Here is a 27,199-nt window from a genome sequence, read left to right as displayed (position 1 = left end):
TAACAGATAATTCTGTTGCTGGGCTGAAAATTAGAACTACTTTGGTCTTAAGAAGTCCTTTAGGTTTGAGTTGTAGTTTAAAGAGTAAACAATGTGAAGAGTGATTATGATCATATAATAGATTCATTCCGTAATGCTACTTGTTCTTTTATATACAGATTTATTTGATTATTTTCTTCAGGTACCAATCCAAAACACACACTGGCAAGGAGGGTCTTCATGAGTGGGTACTCTGGCAGAGAATCAAATGCCAACCAGTGCTATGATCAAAAGGTCAAGGTCACACAATGCCAGAATATTTTACATTAATTGTATATTTCATTCTGTTCTGACAAAGCCAAATTTATACATACACTTTGTCAAATTACTTGAAAAGAGTGAGGGCAAGTTGCAAGGTACAAAACATGGTAACATGTTCTTGTGTAGACTCATTCAGATGAGATGAGTGGTTGAGGTAATTCTCTGTTATTACCAAATAAGGTGATTGCTTGAGTATTGTATTAATTATATATGAAACAGATTGCTGTTTATCATTATACCATCTTAGACAGTACTAACTAAACAGAAAATGTGCTACCAAACTGCTGGCAGGAGATACACCAACAGAGGTGAGCCTGTCCTGTGGGCACACTGCGCTGTGAGGAGACAATGTAGAGGACATACAGGGGGGTGCAGGACCTCTGTTCTGAAGCCACCTTGTCTGTTGTGTTGCATGTCCTAATAAAATGATTTCAAGGGCAGGATTTGGGAGACTTTCTACATCTTCTGAACTGTATACATTCCAACAAAGAATGGCTTGTGACCAGGGATACTGGATGATGAAGCATTGAGCACTAAAACTGCTCCAGCTAGTTTTTATGGCTGTGCCAGATGATCTAAACTTTCATAAAGCTTGGTGATACATCTGGGAGCATGAGTGTTGAATGTCCTTATCAGCTTGTGTATTATATAAGCTGGTCAATGATGGAGTGTTGAGTGAAAGAGGCTTGTACTACAGGTAGCAGTATCCGGCAGATCTGTTACTTGCAGTGAGCATGTCCATCAGTGACAAAGCAATGTCTGAAAATAAGAAAACAAGACACAATATGTGTAAACCAGGTTCAAGGTACTCTACCACCAAGTCGTCGCAGAGTGTGCTTGATCTGGTGAATAATGCTTTTGATGAACTCATCTTTTAATAAATATGTTTTCATGGTTGCTTAATGTTTGGTGCAAACAAGCTAAAGTTTGTTTGTGGTTATATATATACAAATACAACAGTTATTGTGGAACGCACAAGGCAGGGTTGTGTGAACAAAGGGAGGTATACTAGGTATCCAGTTTACTGTTTATGCAGCCGCATCCAGATAATGCAGCTAATGGGCTAAGAGGCCATGTTTACAGTGTAAATACAGTTGAAACCGTGAAGTGTTACAACCTCTGAGCTATGGAAAAATTATATTTGAATAAAGGACAGCATTATTTCTGTATCACCGATATATACTCTGTTCCTGTTGTAACTTCATATAGGGCATATATATTTCAGTGTAGACTTTAGAGGATTATCTACAAGAACATTAAGCATTAAACCATTGTTTGGGTATGAACTATGAGATTTAAACAATTTGTAGAATGTAATTTGTTACTTATAGCAATAGAGACAACTGCCTAAATTTTTTACTCTTTTTAAAACTGGTAGATATTATGTATGATAGAAGCGGCAGTTCTCATGGGTACAAAATGTATAGGTGAAGTAGGTATTCTAGGGTCCATGTTCCAGTTGTTACTCTTTACATTTACATGACTACAGCAATATATGTCTTTACACCTGTGTGTGTCATTTAGCAGAACTGTTTCAAATCATAAATGGTGCTTAACACACACACACATCATTTCTGCACTATCCCCAGTTTATCATTTTTTATTTGACAACTAGATTTGCCATCCATGTTGACAAAAGCCCTCCAATGGTGAGACAATAGTTACATTCAGCTTGGACAGAGGGGACTGTAGAAATGACAGCCTTTGTTTTCTACTTGGATCATGGCAACTACCTGCTCTAATCTTTTAAATGAAAATATTTTGCTTTTTTCTCCCAACTTAATAAACTGTTCTTTTCAATCTTGGGCTTAGCCTTAAAAATGTAAGAGTTTGGACGAATAGAAACTGAGAAGTAGAATGAGAACCTGTTTGAATTGTTGTTGACTGCATTATCCAGTTCAGCCAATCTCGAGGGGTATGTGGTGTGATGTGCCCTGTGTGTTAGCCAATGTACCCTGATCTCCGAGGGATTGACCACAAATCTATCTCACCAACATTCATCCATACAGACCCAGAATATAGTTTCACGAAGTAAATTGCTTTGATTCAGCCATTTTAACAGCTAGCAGACGACGCAAACAAACCTAGTTACTTCCCTTAACTCAATGCATTCGGATAAACATCACTACATTTTCATTTCAACGATAGTCATGCAGGATAAGCATGTTCCAATTGATTTCACAACAGGGTATATGAGCAGGCTACACGAGCTGGCTGCATGGATTATATTTGACCCTCCTTAACCAATCAGAAGCTAGTATTTTAATGTAAGGTGAGACTTAACTCTTGTCCAGTGAAGAAGACAAGACAGTTCATTTGTGCAAATGCATTTATTTTTATTCTTCTTCCCACTGGGTCCTAGCTGGATGTGTCACTGATCCAGGTACTAAACAGGGCTGTTGAATAGCCTAATGTGGTGTTCCCACAAACAACACGATGTTTACACACTAATGTTGGGATGGCATGTCTTCATTTAACTGATTGTTGCTTTATCAGGTTTTCATATGTCCAAAGTTGATTTTATGAGTAAACTGATTCTTTAGCTTAGAATATTTCATGTTGACTGTCTATTTATTTTGTGCAATTATCCTAGATGTGATCCTTTGTGCCCCTGCTCAATATTTTTACCCCGGCATCAAGCTTCTAATGAGATTGTCACACAAGATCTTCAGGGTAGTAGACAAACAGGACATTTCTACTTATCTACATTATACTGTAAAAGTAATTTGATATTTCAGTATTCAAAAGAATATTATTTGTCTTCAATAAATTCCATTTCTCCCCCAAAGTACACACTGTTTGATGATGTTATGCTTTGACCAGTGTTACTTTGGTCCATCATTGAGTCTACCAAATAGCTGTGAAAATAGCTTTTGAACTTATGTTGAACTTGCTTTATGCTTGAATGATACTTCAGAATATGAAAAGGTTACCAAAATTGTTGTTTCTACATGGGGCTGATATGAAGGAACTCTACTTCAAGATTGAAGTTCTCTTTTACCAACTATTGTGATTTAGACATCTGCACAAAATGGTTGTATAAGGCAGTGTCCAAGACTTTCCTCATGGTGACACTAGGAAGGCTGTATGAAGCAGTGTCCAAGACTTTCCTCATGGTGACACTAGGAAGGCTGTATGAGGCAGGGTCCAAGACTTTCCTCATGGTGACACTAGGAAGGCTGTATGAGGCAGCGTCCAAGACTTTCCTCATGGTGACACTAGGAAGGCTGTATGAAGCAGTGTCCAAGACTTTCCTCATGGTGACACTAGGAAGGCTGTATGAGGCAGGGTCCAAGACTTTCCTCATGGTGACACTAGGAAGGCTGTATGAGGCAGCGTCCAAGACTTTCCTCATGGTGACACTAGGAAGGCTGTATGAGGCAGTGTCCAAGACTTTCCTCATGGTGACACTAGGAAGGCTGTATGAGGCAGTGTCCAAGACTTTCCTCATGGTGACACTAGGAAGGCTGTATGAGGCAGTGTCCAAGACTTTCCTCATGGTGACACTAGGAAGGTGGTATGAAGCAGTGTCCAAGACTTTCCTCATGGTGACATAAGGAAGGCTGTCTGAGGCAGTGTCCAAGACTTTTCTCATGGTGACACTAGGAAGGCTGTATGAGGCAGTGTCCAAGACTTTCTTAATGGTGACACTAAGAAGGCTGTATGAGGCAGCGTCCAAGACTTTCCTCATGGTGACACTAGGAAGGCTGTATGAGGCAGTGTCCAAGACTTTCCTCATGGTGACACTAGGAAGGCTGTATGAGGCAGTGTCTAAGACTTTCCTCTTGGTGACACTAGGAAGGTGGTATGAGGCAGCGTCCCAGAATTTCCTCATGGTGACACTAGGAAGGCTGTATGAAGCAGTGTCCAAGACTTTCCTCATGGTGACACTAGGAAGGCTGTATGAGGCAGCGTCCCAGAATTTCCTCATGGTGACACTAGGAAGGGTGTATGAGGCAGTGTCCAAGACTTTCCTCATGGTGACACTAGGAAGGCTGTATGAAGCAGTGTCCAAGACTTTCCTCATTGTGACACTAGGAAGGTTGTATGAGGCAGTGTCCAAGACTTTCCTCATTGTAACACTAGGAAGGCTGTATGAGGCAGTGTCCAAGACTTTCCTCTTGGTGACACTAGGAAGGTGGTATGAGGCAGTGTCTAAGACTTTCCTCTTGGTGACACTAGGAAGGTGGTATGAGGCAGCGTCCCAGAATTTCCTCATGGTGACACTAGGAAGGCTGTATGAAGCAGTGTCCAAGACTTTCCTCATGGTGACACTAGGAAGGCTGTATGAGGCAGCGTCCCAGAATTTCCTCATGGTGACACTAGGAAGGCTGTATGAGGCAGAGTCCAAGACTTTCCTCATGGTGACACTAGGAAGGCTGTATGAGGCAGAGTCCAAGACTTTCCTCATGGTGACGCTAGGAAGGCTGTATGAGGCAGTGTCTAAGACTTTCCTCATGGTGACACTAGGAAGGCTGTATGAAGCAGTGTCCCAGACCTGGTTAGAACATATTACCTGATGGCCCAACATCATAATGTTAATAATTTCTTCACCATCTTAGAAATATGATATTATTTGTTTATGTAGTGCAATAGTACTGAAGAAAATGTATATATCATTTTGATACCTTTGATTTTCTTATTGGAATCAGATTTTCAAGGTTTTCCTAAATTATGAAACTACCTATGATTACTCATAATTAACAGATGTTAATGAAAATAAGATGTTTCTACTTCAGCATTAAGGACTTAATAATTTGATTTTGTGATATTAAAATTATCACAAAGTTTATTTTATTCATTTATATTATATCTTTTATAATACCAGGAATATTGTTTGAAAAGGTCAGTGGTGTGTATAATCTAGAACTTTGATATTAGTTATATTTTATCCTACCCCACTTTAAACTCTCATCACAATCGTTATGCATAACAATTATGAAAACAAATATATTTAATCACAATTTAATTAATTATGCCACATTACATAACTTAATACTGAATGTACGTGATGAAAATATGTTCCCATAACTCAATATGCCGTGAGACTTGGAAGTAATAGAATAGGCTGAACAGGTTTTACAGATATGCATTGAAATGCTCCATTTATCACTTACCAGATCCTTAGTCAGCTAATATATTAGATAGACAGCTATAGTCTTCCAGTTACTCTCCAGACAGAACCAATATGTATATATAGGTATTCATATAGATGTATGTACAAAATAGCTTTAGAAGTCACCTCATGAAAGAATCATGAAAATAAAACAACATTGTTGAACTGACACTGGTATTGTGTTGAAAACTTGTAGTATCAAGATGGCTGCAAAGGCATTAATTTTGTTATTTTTGGACTTGAATGTAAAATGAAAACCCAAACCTGCAAGTAGTAATTGTTTGTTATATAATAATTCCACTTTTGACAGTAATACTGAGACTATTCCTACTGTTCCTGTGTACAAACACAATATGCTTATCAAACATTTAGCAGACTCTAATTATACATGTTCCAGCATGTACTGCAGAATTAAAAAATGTGAAAAAATTGTGAAATCAAAATCAGAAAGAGTTTATATTGTTTTCTCTGCCATTACAATTAATACAGTTGTTAGCTCGGAAATATCCCACAACACCAGTGTATGAAGAAATCAGTTCCAGTTTCAAGGCAGGGATATGGAGCTACTGTGCTTGCATTGCTGTCGTTCATGTCTTTCATCTCCCTCATTGCATAATGTCAATGTTGATATCGGTGTCTCTCATGGAGATTTGTAGATTCTGTGTATATTACTGTATCTGTCCTGTCCATGTGTTTTCTATTGAATATACCATGTAATTAACAACAGTTGTATGTATGCGCAAAATCTACATAAATATAGGAAATTGTACCTTGTTCTGGGTGTTGTTTTTCCAATTAGGAAGATGAGGCCACTCTGGGTGTTGTTTCGTGGATTTTATGTTATTCATTTGTCTTGACTTCTGACCCCATGTGGTGACCTCCAGCTATATCATGTCATGATACAGACAACAGAAGGAATGAAATCTTGGAGACTTTATTTCAAATCCTTCACAGATACAATACTACTGATGAAGATCACTGAAAGGTATATTTTCCACAAATCTCCGAATCATGTCAAATGATCTAGCTGGCTGGTCATGTGGCAATATGTGGCCTCCATCACGCACAACTACCTGAAATTGGAATCCCAACTTTTTTAAATATGTTCATTGTAAGTACAAACTGATACTCATCATTAAATGCATTACGAACCATTTCTGTTGATCATGTACAACACTGGCTGTCTAAAGTATAACACCAACTTCCCCAAGTAACACCTCCTCACCATTTGTCAGTGGAAGAAGCTGCAACATGGACGTTCAGAAGAAGTCATTCACATGATTCAGTCTTAGACTACTTACAAGTTGGGTATTGTTTTTTTGTTTGTTTGTTGTTGTTGTTGGTTGGTTTTTTTTGGGAGGGGCGGATTATGAATTAGTGCAAGGTCAAAAAGTATGTCTGATCATGGATATCAATTAATGTGCATCTTCATGTACTAATATCCAAGATCTCATCCTCTTGGTGGGCAAGGCTGTGTTTGAACATACCTGGTAGAAGTTGTCCACCTGTCTCACATAGCCAGCCACCTCTTCATCATCAGCATTGACCTTCCACACTGTCCTCTGGGCAGCCTTGTATGCCTGCAGCCCCCGCCAGTCCACAGTCTGCAGCATGGCCTCGGTCAGAGGGTTGGCCACAATGATGTCCAGTTGCCCATTGTACAGCATTACCTTGTACAAACAGGAGAGGAATGAAGACCAGGGTCGTATATATAAGACATTGCAGTTCTCATTGTGGAGTTCCTCCCTTTAGCTGTGCCAGAGTTCAAATCCCCAAATTGTCCTGAATATGATTATGTATTTTCAGCACCAGGGTAATACATTACTTTGCACTTTCTCCCAAATTAAGCCAGCATGCTGTAATGTAAATGATACTGGCCATAAACCCAGCTCACACTATGCGGGAATAACAGCAGAAGATATATATTTGCATCTTCATGTGGTTATATTTAAATTTAAGTTGTGTTCATAGAAATTCATGCATTCTGATTGGCTGAGTTGGTTACTTGTTATTGCATTCATTTCCCAATGATTGTAAAAAATTAAGCCACCCCCACCGAGGCGGACTACTTTTGTTACTACGGAGAGTCGGAGATTCCTAATATTACAGTCGAGGGAATTCCCTTGCTGCTTAAGAGTTACGTCATGCACAGGACATTTAGCAAAATCCATGCATATTCATTGTCCAAACAAAACCTTTTGAGACCGAAGGCCGAGAAGGAATGAAACAGCAAATATGCAGGCTCGCTCGCCTGTTTTTACCGCTCGACTCGGTTCCGCAACTTCTTCGGGTTTCATCTCTAACTAGCATTTTTCCAACTGTATCTTTCCTTTTCTCAGGGAACGAATGTTTGTATCTGGCGGTAATTGATCATGTCATTTGAAACAGCCACCTTCTCCCGAACATATTTGTTCCGGCTCATTACAGTCTGACTGTTGCAGTTCTTCTCACCCCTTGCCTTGATTGACAGGTCCTATGAACTTTGTTTTTATCATGCTCTCCGTTGAATGGCTACTGTCTTGGTAGGCGTGTCAAGTTGCTCTGCGGATTCATACAGTTTGCACATCGGTTTTTCCGTATCATATCACAATGAACCGACAAATATATATACACACACTCTTGAAAATCACATGCGTGAAACCTGTTGAGTAAATTCTACAGCTCATCTTTGGACTTTTGTATTTTATATATATAAATATATATAACTCAACTGTTTAGAAGTTGCTTACAGTTAAGAATACTATGTGGATGACAACTCCTTTATTTATTATGATGCGATGTTTCGGTATAGAACGTGACACCCTTGTCACGCAAGAGTGACACCTTTTTTGCATATAACTAACAATACTTTTCTGGAGCATCTACAGTTCAAGTTAATCATTATATATATTCACACGCAAAAGAAACGCAAGTGGTTTTAAGCAAATAGGTAACAAACACGGAAGCATAAATTGATACGAGTTTTAGCATGTAGTGAAGCCTGATGGTGTTATCAATATTTTTGGTTGCATTTTGGAAGCCCCGAGTAAAAACGCAACATAAAAAACGAATCGCCAAAACGCACCATTTCAATGAATATGTGGGTATCATGCACCCATTTCTCGCGAAATCGAAAATGCACGAACTGTAGTGGCTATAAAACTCTGGCCGATTCTTGGACCTACCACTCCTTGGTCAACAATGCCTCGCCTAACTCAAATTCAGAGAAACCAGGCTATCGGACGTTTGGAAGCTGGAGAGTCTGTCCAAGATGTTGCCCGTCATTTCAACGTTAACATAACCACAATTTACCGTCTCCTGCATCGATACAATGCTAAACAGACCACAGATGACCTTCCTCGGAGCGGTCGTCCTAGGGTCACCACATCTCGACAAGATTGGCAGATTACCCGTCAACACCAGCGACATCCGTTCCTAACTGCAAGTGAAAGTGCTCGACAGACCATAGGAACACATAATCGACACAATAGCCGGGATACTGTGATCCGACGTCTCCGTTCCAACAACATTAGATGTCGCCGACCAGCACGTCGTCCTGTTCTCCAACCACGGCATCAACAAGCACGACAGGGTCATCACAATTGGCGTCATCGTGAGTGGAGGCGTGTCATCTTCTCTGATGAAAGTCGCTTTTATGTCTCCCATGCAGACGTAGTCCAGGCAATCTAGGCCATTTTTTCGCTGAACTTGGAACAAATTGCAACAGAATTTATTTTACCACAATGCACTTCTACAAGGTCCCGAAAACAACATTTAAAGTCCCAAGCAATCCCAGTTTGGGAAATATGTCTAATTTGCATAATCCAATATGGCCACCAATTATCAATATATCTTGCATATGTCAGATGAGGGTCAATGTTTTGATGGAAAAAAACATGTGTTGTCTTGCGAAATATCCATGTTATGTTTCTAAAAAGATATTCACAACTCCTGAACGTTTTCGATTATTGACAAATCTGCAAAAAATCAAGATGGCCGCCAATTTCAAGATGGCCGCCAAGTTTCCTAAATGTGTGTTTACACTGTTGAATCGTTTATCTCTAAAACAGTGTGCTAGGGCTTATATGCATATACCTTGGCACACTAACTCACTGAAGTGTAGTTAACACTTTTAGATAAGAAATTCCGTCACCAGAGCCCCTTGGTGGCCTAAACATTCCAAGATGGCCGCCAAGAGTTTGATGGCTAGACATAGAATGTCAAGACACTGTTGGTCTCTGATGACATATTTGAGTGAATTGAACTTCTACATTGAGGTAAACAGACCAAAGGATGTATGTAGAATACTCAATCATTTGAATAAATCCAATATGACCACCAAATATCAATATTTATCCCTTAAATGACATGTTTTGGCGAGTTTAGATATCAATGTTGATTGTTATTGTCTGAATCTACTTATTAACATGACAATAAAGGCTATAACAAGTTGTTTCGTTTTCATTCCTGTAAATACTTGTTGGAAACAAGGATGACCTATATGAGGTCCTCTCAGAATTTACCCCAAACCAGTTGTTTCACAAGAAGTCGATGAGTTTTCTCTGTTGTAGTTCATTTGCTGAAATTCAATATAACCACCAAATACCAATATTTGAATATAAATCTGAAACTTCATATCCACTGCGCATTCCGTCACATGATTGTGTGATCCATGAACATTATTATTTGATGAACAGTGGAATAAATGTCACAGTGAATGCTGCAGCTTGACGTTGCAGGGTCATTATATACATGTACACTACTGCCTAGAAGTTCATTCCCCTTACACGCATGGGCAACGCGTTACGCAACTAGTGTGCATCGGGTTGGTCACGCGTGTGAGACCCGTGTGCAACGCGTTGCACACGGGTGTGCACCCCGTCCGCCACTCGTGTGCAACGCGTGACACACTCATTAGAGGGGGAACAAACTTTTGACCAAAGGAGGACCCGTCTTAAGCTGAACCTGGAGGTGGTAACAAGGAGAGAAAATTTGGTTATCCTGACGAAAAATGATAATACACATGTATTTCCTAATGTCTCCTTTCTTTATGTGATTTTGTGGGAATAACATGAATACTGTTGCGATTAAATAGATCTGTTTTGTTTTATACGACCATTGCTTCTAAATCCGATGGTGTTAAGAGAATACATGGTCCTGGAACATGTTATTGCAATTGAAATGCTTTTATTGTGATTTGACATTAACCGTCTGTAGTACGACTTTCAGTGATAATATGTATGAGGTTTGGCGGCGCATTGTTTTTATTGGACCCTAATTACTTTATGATGACTTGGACTCTTTATCACAGCTCCATAGCCGTGAGGCTGGAAAAGAGCAGCATGTAATTAATGAGGGTGGGTTATATCATTGAGGATACACTTGAGGGAGAGAATACTAATTACCGTACTACAGGAAGAGACCTGTAGAAGTAAGCGCGGGGTTGTGTTTTAGCTGGCCGTTTGATAATGGCCGCCAGGAGAAGTGAGCTTTGCCTGCATCATCTAAAATAAATAATAAGATACAGCAGTGTTATTTTCACGGTCTGTTGAATAAACTCCCAGCGCAACGGTCAATGTATCTTCTACTTGATCCTTGATACATCATTTTGTCTTTCACAATATATAGTATTTCAACGTACAAAGGACACTGATCTTAAGCAATTCCGCGGGAGTAGTTGTTACCTGTGCATTACTGTATTTTCCCAGTGAGTACCCGGATGATATAGCAGAAATCTAGACTTGTTCGCGACCTGTGCTCGCCATTCGTAAGCGCATTTTAATTGAAAGTATAAGGACGTATGGTCACACTGATCAACAAAAATGAAATACAGTTTTTGAAATGTAGGTATATTTGTGGGGAGCATCGGTAATGGTGATGCAGTTTTGATAAGTCACTTGCTTGGTAATTGTGATCTTCGTGTACACTATTTTGACTTGCAACACAGAGTAAATATTTCACTGAACATTGCTTATTTTACCGTGTGTATATGTTTACATTCAAAATGTAAACAGATTTCACTAAGGAAATGTATTAAAACGCCTAAATATTCAGTTTATTTTACAAATTAACTGAAAAATATGTCCATCTTTATTAATATGATAACGAATTCCAAATATTTGTTTATGTTTAATACCATCACCAAGTACAGTTCTGTATTGTTTGGCTTCTTTTCTTAGCATAATTAATATATTGTGATGTGTTTAAGCTCTCTTGGTCGTCTTTATCATTTTTAGTCAGTCGGTTAAATAAATGAATGGATTATTCAGTCAATTTGTAAAATGACTTAAATATTTAGATATTTAATAAATTGCCTGAGTGAATCATATTTTACACATTGACTGTAACATATACACGCTTACAAAAGAAAATACTTGTGAAAACACCGTCTATCGCGCATCGAAAAACTTCCCAACCAAACGGAAAGGAACAAGAATGATTCTGTTCAAAGCTGCAGCGAATGAATGAAAACAAAATGCAAAAATCATTATAACAACCTAACAAAGTTATAATGTATCCGGGAATATCAACATACAGGAACAATATCCATTGCGTCTGCAGCTGTACAAAAATACTTATTCGATGTAAAATGTCTATGTGAGAATCAAATACTTTAATAATTATTATTTGGAGACAATATTTGGAATATATATGAAATATATTAAAATATTTAAATATATCGTTTTTAAACGTTATTTAAATGTATCGAATAGTATAACCCGTGTTTGTTTCTTAACTGATCACTTATTTTGTTTCAATTGTTTCACATAGGTGCCAAGTTAGCTGAGAAAGCCCACGTGACAACTATTTTTATAATGTCCACGGTTCTTAAAAACATACATTGAGTTAGATAACAATGAACAACCAGTCAGTGTATTATCGGTTACCCTTTGAACAAAGTATGTTGTTTTTACATCTGTACTTCACGCCATGATATGAGTATTCCCTAGGTTTAGTAACCCTACCTTCACATGTAAACACTTACTTTTGACATATCAACTGTGCAAGATAACAGTAATTAATCAATCAACGTATTTCCTGTTGATCCTTTGATGTCTGGGAATGATCAGTTGATTTACAAAAAAAGTAAAGCAACTGATCATACATCACTTGCTGGGCTGCGACGTGCATAACTCACATTCCACCTCACTTCAAACCTGGATTTAGATTAAATAATTACCCCAGGTACAAGAAAGACCAAATTTGAACCTTTATCGGGTAATCTGAGTGGTGCTACAACTAAGAATACATGTTATAAATTCATTAACTGAGCAGCAAGTGAATTACGACAAATACTTAAGTGTAGGGTTATACCAGAAAATGTGGATGACAACAAGGGAGTAGTAATTGTATCATCCACGCAATCCGAAATCCGCAAATGCTTTCACTCAGGGATACTTTTTTATTATCAAACTGTAACAATCAGGGGTATTTCCAAATGACGACATCCGATGAGCTTTCGCCGTTATTTGTCTGTTTGATTAGGCTGAAGAAATTAATTACCATGCGCCCTTTGTTGAAATCTTCATAGATCACGGGTAACCAATCAGTTTTCAAAAATGCGTAAGTTTATTTAGCTGTCCTTGCAGACTGGTAGCCCAGTCTCTTGTCACGCTCGGTTGCGTTAACGAGCAAATTGACTCACGGCAGCTAGTAAGCCCAAGCGGAAATCCAAAGGTCGTGTTACCTGAAGAATCAACCTTCATTTGCGAAATATCTACTGCTCTCAAAATCAATATTTATCCCAATACTAAAAGTCAGAACTTTCTAACCAAGGAGTACCAGTTGAAACTGGTCGATGGCTGAACATTCCCAGGGAAGACAACCAGTGTCCACTCTGTGATTCTATCGCCGTGGGAGATGAATTGCATTATATATTCCGATGTGAAGCTTTTCACCAACGGCGATATGAACTCTTAAATAAGCAATATCTTAAGTTTCCAAACATTTAAGAAAATTATGACCACTAACAGTGTAAGAAATCTTAAAGGCCTATCTAAATTCCATAACAATGTGTACAATACAATTGGTAAATTGTATTTGTATCCACGTATCCTATTTTTATTAAATTGTACATAATAAAAATTGTAGATAATTGTATGTCATGTTATTCTAAGAATAAATGAGTTTGAGTCCGACACCCGAGAAGAAGCAAGAGATTAGTGCCCCTTTTTGAATAGTTTACAATCATGTGTTTTACGGTTAGCTGTGTGTTGGCTTAAACGTATTTTTATTTCAAAAGAAATCTGGATCGGTAAACAAGCAAAACATGCTTATGTAATACCTCTCCAGGTAACAACTTAACAACAGCTGGATATATATAAGAGAGTGATGAACATAAACATACAAAATGCACAAATGAAAGCAAGCAAGTGGTGTCTTTGAAATAAAGTAATGCAGTTTTCCTTTACTACATGCATAAAATTAAGCTACTCAAACCTTTTGCTTTTGACAATGATGTCATGAACTGATTTAAGAAGAGTCATGTTTGTAGAACTGCTTAACTACTGCCATGTAATATAATTTTTAGACCATACCCATGTGTGTAGAAATACACAGTGTTTCTGATATTATCGTATTTTTTAACAGTTATAGAAAAAGTGAATTGCATCTTCAAGGTGATATCCACAAGTGCAGTCTGGTATGTCTGATACATGTCGTCTAAACTTATCAGCGTTTAAGTCACTGCAGCCGAGCCTAAGGCGACAGTGGACAATTTGGCATGATCTATGAAAATATTTGAAGTCAAAATTATTAGTAATTGCATCAGAACGATTAATTAAGGATTTGATTTCTTTTAATGAGCGAGCATTAGTTACTTCATCGGATAGAGGGTTCCGCAGGTTGATCATATCCAGAAGAAATGATAATAAGCATAGGACTGTGTTCTACATTTGATTGTTTGTATGTTGAATCTTTTTCTAAGGTTATATTTCCTGTTATCAGAGATTGAATATACACTTTTCAAATAATTTGGCTAAGCAACTTGTGAGTGCTACAAGTCTATAATTTGAGCATTCATGTTCATCGCTGACACTGACACCGCATCAGCCCGGCAGTGGACTTGACACAATTATTTGCGCACCGATTATATAACACCTACAGACAGGTGGGGTGGTTGTTCAAAGCGAAACGGACGACCCCGTCTGTTATCTAATAAATGCTGTGCGGCGCCTTTGATCTTGCCTCCAACCATACACCTTATAGTAGTAAACGACGATCAGGATGGCCTGGAAATAAACACAATTCTGTCTGCCCAATGCATCCACAATTAACTAGAATGCTTCATATCTACAAATATATATAGAAAATAGATATTTGCCCACAGCAAATATTCATTTGCTTAATTGCATCAGTGTGGTTTATCAGAACGTGTACAATGCTTTCTTATGCTTGGTGAGGCAGACTGAAATTGAACATTAGGATAACGTCAGCAGGGATAAAAGAGGTCATACCAAAGAACTTTATTTACTAGTAGAAAAATCAGACATTCCGATCAACCACTACCAGGCCCGGCCGGATCACAAGGTTGACCAGATCAACACCCCAAAGGAACATCTCTACGCCAAACAAGGAGTCCCTTTCGCCATGGTGCACAAGAAGGGTGGACAGGACATCGAGTACGACATCACAAACTACACAGACTTGTACCACTTCTTCCAGAGTAGTGGCGTACCGACCTCAAACCACTTCGTCGCCAATACCGCCGCCCTCCTTGCCAAGAGTCTCTACCAGAATCCCGACCCCCAGGATGAGAAGACTACTACAAGGACTAGACTTTTTTTTCTTTTTTTGGGGGGTGGGGGTGGGGTGGTTCGGGGTGGTGGTGGTGGGTGGGTAGGTGGGTGGGTGGGGGGCGGGGGGGGGGGGGGGGGGTTGCACTTCTTTATTTAATCATTACCCTAATAGTACAAGTGCTTCCCCGTGTGCGAGATAGGCTTAAGTCGGAAAGCGCACGTTATATCTCCGAGGTACCTATCTACCAGAACTCTATCTGCTGTTCTGGCCATACATAAATATATGTAAGTTACGTACATGGGGAGGCTAGATTATTTACAGCTTACAGCAATATAGTGCAAATATTATGTTCAATAAAAGAAAACGTTGATAGATCTATAACACACTTTTTGTACTATTAAACCAACTGTGGACTTTTAAGACATTTTCGCTTATTATAATAACATCTAGCTAACCAATCATGTCTATCTCTGAAATCCACAAGCATAGTTGCTGTCAAACCTAAAAAAACATATTCAGGGAGGTCAGTTTTGATTTGCCAAGCACCTTAAGGTGAGTTTATTTTTAAACTGTCAAAAGCGATTGTCCCTTCAATACTAGTATATGTCTGGAAGCTGTCTCTCGGACTGTTATGAGTTATGATGTATTTTATGATATAACTGGGGAATGTTCAAATTAGTTTCTGTCGTTTAATCCAACGTTCTAACTGTCAACTGTCTCAACAGGATCATAGGTTTGGTTATATATCTCCTCCCTGTCTCTATGTCTTAAGTTGTTAATCGGTAACTGCGGTCCAAATGTATCAACTTATTCATCTATTGTTGCAAACTTGACTGATTTAAACATATCTTATTGATCATGAACTACTCAGTCAGTCAAGCACCTGTATCAGAAATGTAAAACCAGCCATGTTTCATGTAGTCCCAATATCACTGAAAAATGCCGATGTAACGTGACAAATAAATTTACTCACAGACAATATATTTTTCGTGAGAGTGAAGCACAATTTTATTAAAGTTTTATTAACAATTTCATAAACTATAATAATATTAATATTAAAATTCATCATCACTTGCCAAGTTTATGAAAATGTCCCCATTTGGGAGATGTCACATATAAACAAGGATTCGAACTAAGTTTGATCGTCTTTGACACTGAGGTTTATCCCCACTTTGCCAGCAAACTGCAGAAGATTAACAGTGAGTGAGTGAGCATCGTTTCTATGTTTATACAAGAAAAGATGTCATGCCAAAAACGCTCACAGTAGTTAGTAAGTAAACTCACGACCTGTCATGACCTGGTTGAGTGACTTCCTCAAATGAACGTGAAAGGATTACCCACAGAGAAAGAAAGGATTAAAGTCACCCATAAATCTTATCCTAACGTAGTACTCTAACTTCTAAATGCCTCTCAAAGAAGGATTAAAATCCTAAAGATATCCTGTCTACGTGGTATAGGTACTCACAACCTCTAATAATAAACTGTTACGTTTGGTATCCCCAGCAATACTCACTATGGTAATTGGGCAAATGTAAAAATCACAAACCCTAACGAGATTCTGTCTACATGGTCACACCCGGTGATTGTGAAGATCTCAAATTTTATCAACTGTCAGACAGCATGGCTGTTCATATTCATTTACAACATCCTCTTATAATTAGTATAAAAGTGTCCCACACAAAACCTTCTTTTATTTATTTTTCAAAATACAACACAGAAAGTTGGGTGTGGAGAAATGGGACATATTCCTACGTGAAATAATGAGACATTAGTGGTGGTCATAATTGAACTGTCTAAAGCATAAATTTGGCGAACGAAAAACGTTATATTTGCAATCAAATGGAATGACTCGTGTGGGCAAATGAATATGTTTGCAATCCACAAACAATTATTTTATTAATGGCGAACATTTACCAACCCGCGACAATCGTGTCAACACGGGGGTTTCTTAGCAATAAACTCGCATCTAAATTCACTACTGTTCTACTGTCGGCTAGCCACAATGGCTAGACTGGACCCTAGTGGAATGGTTCATGCCATAAAAGTCTAGCAACCGAACACTAATTAAGATGGGCCGACCTTGTATTTACGGTCTGGTGAACACAGCTCAATGGCCGCTCATTAACTCAAATTTCACATCTCACTGTTTTGTTTTATTTCACTATTCATTTGATAAATTTGTCAACTTCAACTGGAACCCGGTCCCGTGTTACACGCGTGTGCAACGGGTTGCACACGCGAATCACACCCGTTGGAATCGGGTGTGCAACGGGTGTGAATCGCGTGTGCAACCCGTTGAGCACCCGTGTCACATGCGTGTTACACGCGTTCTCAACGCGTGTTAGGGGAATGAACTTTTAGGCAGTAGTGTACCTCGAAAGTCTCAACAGGTTTGTCATCCCCCAAGAAGTCTGGTAACTGTTTATTGGTACAGCTTGTACCATGGTATTCCCTGCACACAATATGCAAGTGAGACCATATTTCCGACAAGTGCATCTTCGCGTGTTACAGTCTTTCTTTGAAATTACAGCAGATAATATCAAGGAGCGCTGAAGGTGCTGCAGTCTGATCTAACTGTGTTGATAAGCAACGTCCATCTGTCCTGTGCCATCCCCGCTCAAATGGATTCACATTGGACCCTTTCCACTCCTTTATTAGGTAGTTGACATGGGGGCTGTGGTATCTTGCGACTGCAGAGGTTGCTGGCAGAGTTTATGGCTCTGCATGTGATCAATTATTCGCCACTTTCTCCCAAAAATCGCTTGTATCATAAGCTATGCAGTCCTTCCACCTTATATCCGCCATATTAAGACATATGTTCACCTGCTTCGGTGATGACTTTTTCATCCCCAGTTTCCCTGTTTGGCTAAAATGTTTAGCCTAATGGCAGAACAAGGCATCATTCATGATTTTCTTCACTGCTAGACCCTTTCCAAAGCCACACAGTCGAGAAGTGGTGCCAAGAATTGCATGTAAAAAGAGCACATGCTCACATACATCACTGCCCAGCAGCCGCTTTGATTGATCATGCATCAAATCCTGTTCCTTCTTGAAGCTTGCTTGGGTTCTGGTGCCAGAAACGTTATGTGCTTCCTTTTCAACATGATGAGGAAGGAGGATAAGCAAATCTGTGTCTGTTTTTCTTGCAGATGTGATAGCGTCTTGTTTTGCCAGCTTATCCAGTTTGTCACCCAGATAGGCAATAAAACGCTGTTTAATTTTTTGCTTTGTTCAAGAATTCCTCCTTCTACGATCGAATGACCATTTCCCCCGTGAAATAATCTGTCTTACCAGAACAGGCACCTGTTCTTCTCATATGTGTGGTATCTTTCGTTTAAAGCCATGAAGCCATTGGCCATACAAGACAATGTTAGCAGCATATTTCTGCACAACATATAGATGGTATATACACTGTAGTTCAAATACGTGATATAACGTAGAACCTCTTGGTCGGGGTAGCCCATGAAGTATAGCACTACCATCAAGAATGTACTGGACATTTCCAGGTTCTTGTTGTTTAACTTGGAGGGTTTTCCAGATAGCATCAGCAAGGGTTGCCTTCCTGGCCTGCAGATAATTCAAACAATGCTGGCGGGTGACTACAGAGTTCTTACTTGAACAGTGCTGGTAGTTCAAGTGAGAAAAGTACTGTAGTGGAGTGACAGTTTATTTCACAGGAAATGGTCATTCGATCGAAGAAGGAAGCATTCATGAACGACGCAAAAAACAAACAGCACTTTATTGCACGTCTGGGTGACTAACTGGATAGATCTGGGTGCACTTCTGTACATACAAAACAGGCGAACATTAACTTGCACCTTTATGTGATGTGAAATCCACGAGCACGGGTATGGTGCTGACAAACCTAGAAACATAATCTGGGCGAACCGGGATTCGAACCCACAATCATAGGTTTCTGGCACGCCCAAAGGACGCAACTCTGCACAGCGAATCGCGGCGCCTCAGACGACTGGGCCACCCGTGCCCCCCTGTAAAACAAGAACAAGCACTTACCAGAAATATGGTCTCATTTAAGTGTTGTGTGCGGGGAATGCCATTGTACAAGCTGATGATGTTCATTAATCACACAATCATGTAACGGAAAGAGCAGTGGATCAGACGTCTTCAGATTTATATTCAAATATTGGTATTTGGTGGCTGCACTGGATTTCCACAAATGAACTACAGGGGAGATAACTCATCGATTCTAGTGAAACAACTGGTTTGCGGTAAATTCTGAGAGGACCTCATATAGGTCATTCTTGTTTCCAACAAGTATTTTCATGAATGAAAACGAAACTTGTTATCGCGTTTATTGTCATGTTAATAAGTAGATTCAGACAATAACAACCAACATTGATATCTAAACTCGCCAAAACATGTCATTTAAGAGATAAATATTGATATTTGGTGGTCATATTGGATTTATTCAAATGATTGAGTATTCAACATACATCCTTGGGTCTGTTTACCTCAATGTAGAAGTTCAATTCACTCAAATATGTCATCAGAGACCAACAGTGTCTTGACATTCTATGTCTAGCCATCAAACTCTTGGCGGCCATCTTGGAATGTTTAGGCCACCAAGGGGCTCTGGTGACGGAATTTCTTATCTAAAAGTGTTAACTACACTTCAGTGAGTTAGTGTGCCAAGGTATATGCATATAAGCCCTAGCACACTGTTTTAGAGATAAACGATTCAACAGTGTAAACACACATTTAGGAAACTTGGCGGCCATCTTGAAATTGGCGGCCATCTTGAATTTTTGCAGATTTGTCAATTGTCGAAAACGTTTGGTTGTTGTGAATATCTTTTTAGAAACATAAATATGGTTATTTCGCAAGACAACACATGTTTTTTTTCATCAAAGCATTAACCCTCATCTGACATATGGAAGATATATTGATAATTGGTGGCCATATTGGATTATGCAAATTAGAAATATTTCCCAAACAGGGATTGCTTGGGACTTTTAGTATGTTGTTTTCGGGACCTTGTAGAAATGCATTGTGGTAAAATAAATTCTGTTGCAATTTGTTCCAAGTGAAACCTTATTTTGCCTGGACTAACGGAAAAGTCAGAATTTTTGCGGCGTCGCGGTGATCGTTTTGCTGACAGAAACGTTGTGGAAAGAGATCCATGGGGTGGACCTAGCGTCATGAAATGGGCAGGGATTGGACTTAATGCGAGACTTGGACCAATGTGCTTTCTGAATGTTGGTCAAGGTCTGGGACACGGCGTCACTGCTCAGCGGTATATCGACCAAGTGATCAGACCCCACGTTGTTCTATTTTTCACAACATCAACAACACATTTTCCAGCAGGACAACGCTCGTCCCCATGTTGCCAGAGCTACCATGGCCTTTCTGCAACAACACAACATCCGTGTTCTACCGTGGCCAGTCCTCAGCCCTGATCTGAACCCCATCGAACACTTGTGGGATGAGGTTCAAAGGCGTCTGCACAATGTGCGCCCAGTCCCTACAACTGCCGACGAACTACGCACAGTTGCTTAGGATGTGTGCAGGAGGATCCCTAGGGCCTTCACAAATCGTCCGATCCACTCAATGTACAGGAGATGTGTGGCAGTGATCAATGCTAAAGGTAGTCACACCAGGTATTGACTGACATTTTGTGTATTGACCCGAAACTGTGTAAGCCCTTAACATTTAAAAAAACAATTATGTCATATGCCTTTTAATCCATTAAACTGTCTTCAGTCAAATTTTTGCCCTATTAGTATTTCATGTCTTTACTGTTGAAAATAAATAACATGTATACTGCATAGTCGACTTGCGTTTCTTTTGCGTGTGAGTATATGTACTTTTGCCACTGAGCTGTATTACTTAACTACCTGAATATACTTGACTCATGACTCATCAGTTGTTGGTCATGTCTTTAGAACTACCTACGCTGTACTTCTAGATTTATTGGTACTCTGCAGACAAGTACATTAGAATGTCGATTGCACTACTTGTAGTGCAGTCTGTCAGTTTTGGGCAAAGTGTAAAGACCTACATAATCCCCCCAACCTCCCCAAACACGTTAACATTGCACACAAAAGGGGTATAACTGTAAGGTCCCTGTTACCCGGCTTCACTCACTCACTCACTCACTCAGCGTACCTTGTAGTTGTCCATGACTGTGGCCAACCAGGGTTTCACTGACATCATGAAATCATTACTAAGGTGCTCCGATACCTCGGCACCATCATGGAAGGTGAGATTACCAACATGAATAGCATTTCTCGTCTCTGGGCGTGCTAGAAACAGTGGATGATAGCTGAAGTCTTTAGGATTCTGCAAATACAAAACAATGTACTGCCAATAATTATCGGTGTGTACCTGTTTGAAATGTACCTGTACTCTTTGTTCGGTTATTTTTTAGTGTCAACAGATTATTTTTGGAAGATCCGAATTGGACACCATGAAGCCACCATGTTGAACCAGGTCACAATAAAGTAATGTTGAGGCATCTGCCAGTTACACTTGTCCACTTTGATAGCTGAATCAAGAAACTTTCAAATGTACCTCATCAAATCTATGACAACTAAATAATACCATCTTACATTCTCTGCATACCTCCTCAAATATATTTGGTAAGTGCAGTAACTTGCAGTTAATCCCAATTATATAAGTTTGATTCATTCTGGCTGTTGTTATGCAATAATGATTTGCACATAGACCTATCCTCAGGTTACGTCATTTAAAAACACCACTTGATTGCAACAACATTTAATGCAACAACAACAAAATTAGAACATTAGGTTCTGCATGACTAGATTGATCAGTTATCACACATTTGTTTTGAAATTGACAAACGTGTTAGCTATTGTCTCAGTTGTCACCTGAACAAAAACGTGTCCAAATTGACCAAAGTGTGAGATCACGTGACATTTTGACCAATTGTCTCGTTTTGAATAATAGCTTTGATTTTCACCGAAGGGCGACACCTCCGAGACCGCCCTACCACAGCCACGTCTACAACCACACAGATCCCTGGGGTACGCCGAATATCAGATCAAACGGTACGCAACAGACTGAGGGAGGCTGGACTTTTTGCACGAAGACCTGTTCGACGTCATGTATTGACCCCACGTTATCTGGCGGACCGCCTGCTTTGGTGCCAACAGAGGGTTAGATGGGCACGTGCAAGGTGGAGAAATGTACTGTTTACTGACGAGTCCGTTTCCTACTCACATGTGCTGATGGGCGCGCACGTGTCTACAGACGTCGGGGTGAACGTTACGCCCCCAACTGTGTGCAGCAGGTTGTCCCATCTGGCGGCGGGAGTGTCATGGTATGGGCCGAAATTCACCACGGTGGTAGGACGCCTCTCGTGCATGTGGCAGGTGCATTGACAGGTGTGCGTTATAGAGACTTGATCCTACAGCCTTACGTTCTTCCTCACGTCAATGTTCATGGCGGACAGTTCCAGCGGGACAACGCTCGACCGCATATTGCACGTGTTTGTCAGGACTTCTTACAGCACAACAACATCCAGACATTACCTTGGCCAGCCCGGTCACCTGATTTGTCCCCGATTGAGCATCTGTGGGACGAGTTAGATCGACGCGTTCGCAGAAGGAATCCACCGCCCCAAACACTTCCGGCGCTTCTTGATGCACTTCAGCATGAATGGCAGCACAACTTGTTGTTATTGACAACTAGATTGCATCTATGGGTCGTCGGTGTCAAGCGGTGATTGATGCACGTGGTGGGCACAACCGACATTTTCTGTGCCCCTGTGACATTGACTGTATCGTGTACATGTGTCTGTCTAGGTGACACGATTAATGTTTTGAACATTGTGTACATTGATCTTCAAACAGTGTTTCAATTATGGTTTCTGTGTCCTATGTTGAAACAATCGCATTATATTACATTTTGAAAGTCATTGCAAGTTTCTTTTTTTGAAGAGTATATTTTGTATTTAGTGGTTACATAGGCCTTAGTGGGACAAGAAGGTCTCCAGACGAAAATCTCGCGCCTTTTGCGGCGACCCGAAAAGGATCTGTGGTAAGAGCAGCAAGAAGAGATGCAGGCCATCTTTGACCAGAGGTTTGCAGTCATTACGGCAGAAGTAGCTGACGTAAAGAGGAAACAGTCATCCAGGCTTGCCCAGAAGCATCTCCGGGACAAGGGGCCACGAGGGTCACAGAATTGATTTGGGATCTTGTGTCAGGACCCACAGTGTCACTGAAGTTTTCATCTTCAAGAGATCGGGACGGACACCAGACAGTGGTCGAGATAGACCTTTTTCTGTGGGTCCCCAAGAAGATATTATGCAAGTCACTAATATTCGGGATTCTGCTCGATCAGCACCGTCTCCATGTAGCAGACGAATCAGAACCTGTACCGACAAACTCATCAGGACCACTAATGCAGCATCTAGTCTTTCTTCACAATCACTGCATGGAAGCCAGGACGCTCTGCAGGATCTGATAAGCGTCTTGTTTCAGCCACAATTACCATCAGAGAGGCTAGAGTTCAGACCCAGAGCTTGCTTCAATCAAGAGAGTCGTCAAGGCTCCTTCCTGTACGATTCCGTCTTGGCTACCGTCCACCGTTGTCCTTTAAGGGGACGTGTGAGGTGGGTAAACAATTTCATTCTGGTGCTTCTATTTAGGCTGAAAGCTGAATCCCATCAAAACATGACCCAGCAACCAAACGAATTACAACTCTCATTTACAGTCTGAATACAGCCCCAGGATCAGGACAGATATGTCTGTGTTTGTCTCAGATCAAGGAGAAGAGTGTATGGATTCAGTTCAATTCGCCTTCATGTTTCAACAATTTGGACGGTCTCTTGCACGAAGGTTGATTGTGTAACAAACTGTCGAGCAGTTTTGACATCACATGTACACTGATGCCAAGCTGCTGCTAGATGTCATGCTCTGCTTCACCATTTTCTTAGCATATTGTTTGGTTGGCATGAGGCAAAAGGTCATTGTAGATCTGATTACAGAAATATTTTTGTGGCTTGATTCAGTATGACTTCATTGTATCCAATAACAGGCGGACCATTTCATATTTAGGGGAGGGGGTAGAGTAATGTATTTTCGTTCATTTATTTAGGCTGAGAATCTCTTCTTCATAACAGAGAGCTGAGATATTTATACGTCACATTTCAATTTATTTCAACCCATGGAAAGAATTTTAATTTTAATGTTTTCTCACTGTTCTCTAAATTAAACTACAGATATTATTATTTTAAAACAGGACAATGAGACTAGCAGCGTAATACGGCATTTATATGTTATAATAGACCATTTTAGCACCATGTGTTGAAAAAAAACCAGTGTGCAGGGTTTTTAAAAACTCACATTAAACAGGTCACACAACTGCTGGAGGAATGCACTTTTCAATTACTATGATTTAATATGATAAATGGCATAACTTTTGATATAAACTTGCGAACAAAAAAAACGTTACCAAACTGAAACGTCGCCATACAACGTCTTACAATGTCCAGCACAATCACTAGACTTATCACCCATATAACACTTGTGGGATCTCTTTGGCTGTCAGATTAGAGAACTACCACATGCGGAAATGAGCATCAAAAGACCAAGGTATACCATGGTAAGAAGTGCAGGTGACCAAGGTTTAGCATGGCACACTACCGTGGACATTTCAGCTGGGTCAGTCAGCACAAGGCCTACGAGACTAGTGGGGCACATCGTTGAGTGGGGCGTGCATTGATGCCCGTGGTGGGCAGACTCGACTTGGACTGATATTTGTGACATTCAGAAGGATTAAAGGGAGTTTCATGTGCTCATTTCAGTCTGAATACTGAGCAACTTACCCCACCTTCCAAACTGTGGACACAATACCTTCATATTTGTTCTCATTCATGGCAAAACTTGTTGATACAAGTATCTGCCTTGACAGTGGTACTGTTTTGTCTTTTAGGGACAAACAATGTTGGTTGGTGTGTTCGTCAGTTTAGGTTATTGCAATTAACTAGTTTCATGTTGTATTTCTTTCCAAGTAAGGGTATATGATGCATAATGGGCATTCCACATCATCTGTTTCAGTCATATCACAGCAGGACAAGTGGAGTCAATAACCTTGTCCAAGGATACAACACAGATACTTTGCATGATAGGGCCTTTTGAAATAGAAGATTAAAAATGATTATTAATAAATAAGGGTGACAGTCTCTCATGCTCAGGTCTCGATGTCAAAGAATATCGCTTTGCCCACGACATACTCTTTATTAACGAGGATGGTCATCTGTGGTCAAGTTTTTGGTGAGGCTGAGATTTTTAAGCTGAGTGTTCAAACAAAATTATGAGCCTCTCCCTAGAAACCCCTAAGTTGATCATAGGAATTGTTCTTCTTTCTCAAAATGTTAGTGTTTCCAATGGTTTTGGCATTAACAATCTGTCACAGGGAAAAATGTGAATCACTTACGTTTGTAATAAGATAATTGTAAAATTGATGAAGTCCAGTTTCTTCTCCAATAACCCCAAGCATTGTGCCAAATATCTTCAAGAAAAATAAACGTAAAGTAAGAATAATACATACCTTTTCCTTTAAGCAAATGTCGTACTGTGCATTCATTGTCATTCTGTTGTTCAATATTTGAAAATCAAAGATGATCATGAAATCCATCTGTGTGCATTATATACTGAACCGCAAAAGAAATAGATAGATATAGATGGATAGAATTATGAGAAACCTTATTTGTCCAAACACTGTAAACATACTTTGAGACATATTAAAAAGATGAAACCTGGCAAAACTGATCATCAAGGTTGAAATTAAAGTGTCAAATGTTCTTAAAGTGAAACACAACACTAGTCTCTGAGAAAATGGCATCACAAGTCAGTATCTCGTGTGTCCGCCATGTGCATTGATGACTGCCGTGCAACGTCGATACATGGAATGGATAAGGCGGTTGATGAATGCCATAGGCACTTGAGCCCACACTCTGAGGAACGGCTGACGCAGTTGCTCTGCAGTTGTCGGCCTTGGTCGGACGTCATTCAGCGTCTTTGAATCTCGCCCCACAGGTGCTCAATGGGATTTAAATCCAAATCTCATTAAAATCAGATCTTAGTTCTCGCTATCGCTAAACAAAGAGTCACGGGTCACGTCAGAACGACCTTTCATCCAATCTTACCAGATCATGAAAGTGACAGTCGGAATGAGTTTTCTAAACATGCAACCTCGAAAACGTTAAAACGGGGTATTCCAAACGACAGTTACGGCCCGTACGACTGATTTCGTCAAAATTATCGTCTGTCTCTCGCTGCCGTAGGATAAACATTTGAACGGAGGAGGCGTTGCACAGTACGTGGGAAGAACTGCAATACAATCGTAAGCATATATTAGACATTCCGGATTGTTCTTTTGTTCAGTTTTCAAAATTTTAATCGAGAACTGTGTCAACATATTTTTCAAGCGTAGTCTGAAATGGAAGTCGCCAGGTTGAAACGGGTGCCGTAAAGCTCGAGGAAGCTTCTTTCTAATTGGCTGATGTCGACTTCTTGTTCTTCGTTTCAGTGGTCGGTCAAAGTTCGCGAAAGGTCGTTCTGACGTGACCCGTAATGGGATGTCCTCAGATCTTTGTTTAGCGGCAGCGAGAACTTAGATCTGATTTTAGTGAGATTGGATTTAAATCGGGACTGAGGGCAGGCATCTGCATGTTTCTGATGCCATTCTGATGGAGGAAGTCTCTTGTTGCTCTCACAGTGTTGGCACGGGCATTATCATGCTGAAACTCGTGGTTGCGGCGACGTGCCAAATGAGGTATGGCGTGTGGTCTCAAGACTTGATCAATGTACCGAGCTGTTGTGACACCATTGCCTCTCTCTGGACCGATGTTCTGGAAGACCACAGGGCCCACCCTCTGTGCAAGACCAATTCCACCCCACACCATAATGCTCGGACCACCCCACGAGTCTCTCTCAACAACAAAAGCATCCGAATAACGAAACCCACGGCGTCGCCAGGCTCTCCCTCTCTCTGCCATCTACTGTTGAGATACAGTAACGGCTCTCGTCTGAGGAGAGGACTCTTCTCCACTGCTGGTGGCGCCAATGCTGGTGCTGTGTT

General features: G+C 40.2%; 2 protein-coding genes across 13 annotated transcripts in view; one reads left to right on the top strand and one right to left on the bottom strand.

Moving 5' to 3' along the window:
- Positions 1-6,185, top strand: part of LOC124118617 (protein piccolo-like) — a 109,920-nt gene extending 103,735 nt beyond the window's left edge. For all 10 annotated transcript variants that reach the window (XM_048386741.1, XM_048386742.1, XM_048386744.1 and 7 more), the window contains one exon: positions 182-6,185. In XM_048386741.1, the coding sequence (XP_048242698.1) occupies positions 182-223 (42 nt within the window). In that variant the 3' untranslated portion in view covers positions 224-6,185. The remainder of the gene's footprint in view (positions 1-181) is intronic.
- A 149-nt stretch (positions 6,186-6,334) lies between these two features.
- The window catches only part of LOC124118618 (probable serine carboxypeptidase CPVL), a 38,755-nt gene continuing 17,890 nt past the window's right edge, over positions 6,335-27,199 (bottom strand). For all 3 annotated transcript variants that reach the window (XM_046480799.1, XM_046480800.1, XM_046480802.2), the window contains exons 10-13: positions 25,553-25,627; positions 21,260-21,433; positions 6,904-7,086; positions 6,335-6,489 (exon numbers count right to left, since the gene is read on the bottom strand). In XM_046480799.1, the coding sequence (XP_046336755.1) occupies positions 6,379-6,489; positions 6,904-7,086; positions 21,260-21,433; positions 25,553-25,627 (543 nt within the window). In that variant the 3' untranslated portion in view covers positions 6,335-6,378. The remainder of the gene's footprint in view (positions 6,490-6,903; positions 7,087-21,259; positions 21,434-25,552; positions 25,628-27,199) is intronic.

The sequence above is a fragment of the Haliotis rufescens genome, unplaced genomic scaffold (genome assembly GCF_023055435.1).
Source record: "Haliotis rufescens isolate VD_foot unplaced genomic scaffold, xgHalRufe1.0.p SCAF_10, whole genome shotgun sequence".
Lineage (NCBI taxonomy): Eukaryota > Metazoa > Mollusca > Gastropoda > Lepetellida > Haliotidae > Haliotis > Haliotis rufescens.
The sequence above is the reverse complement of the archived record's forward strand: the minus strand, read 5'-3'. Positions and strand labels throughout refer to the sequence as shown.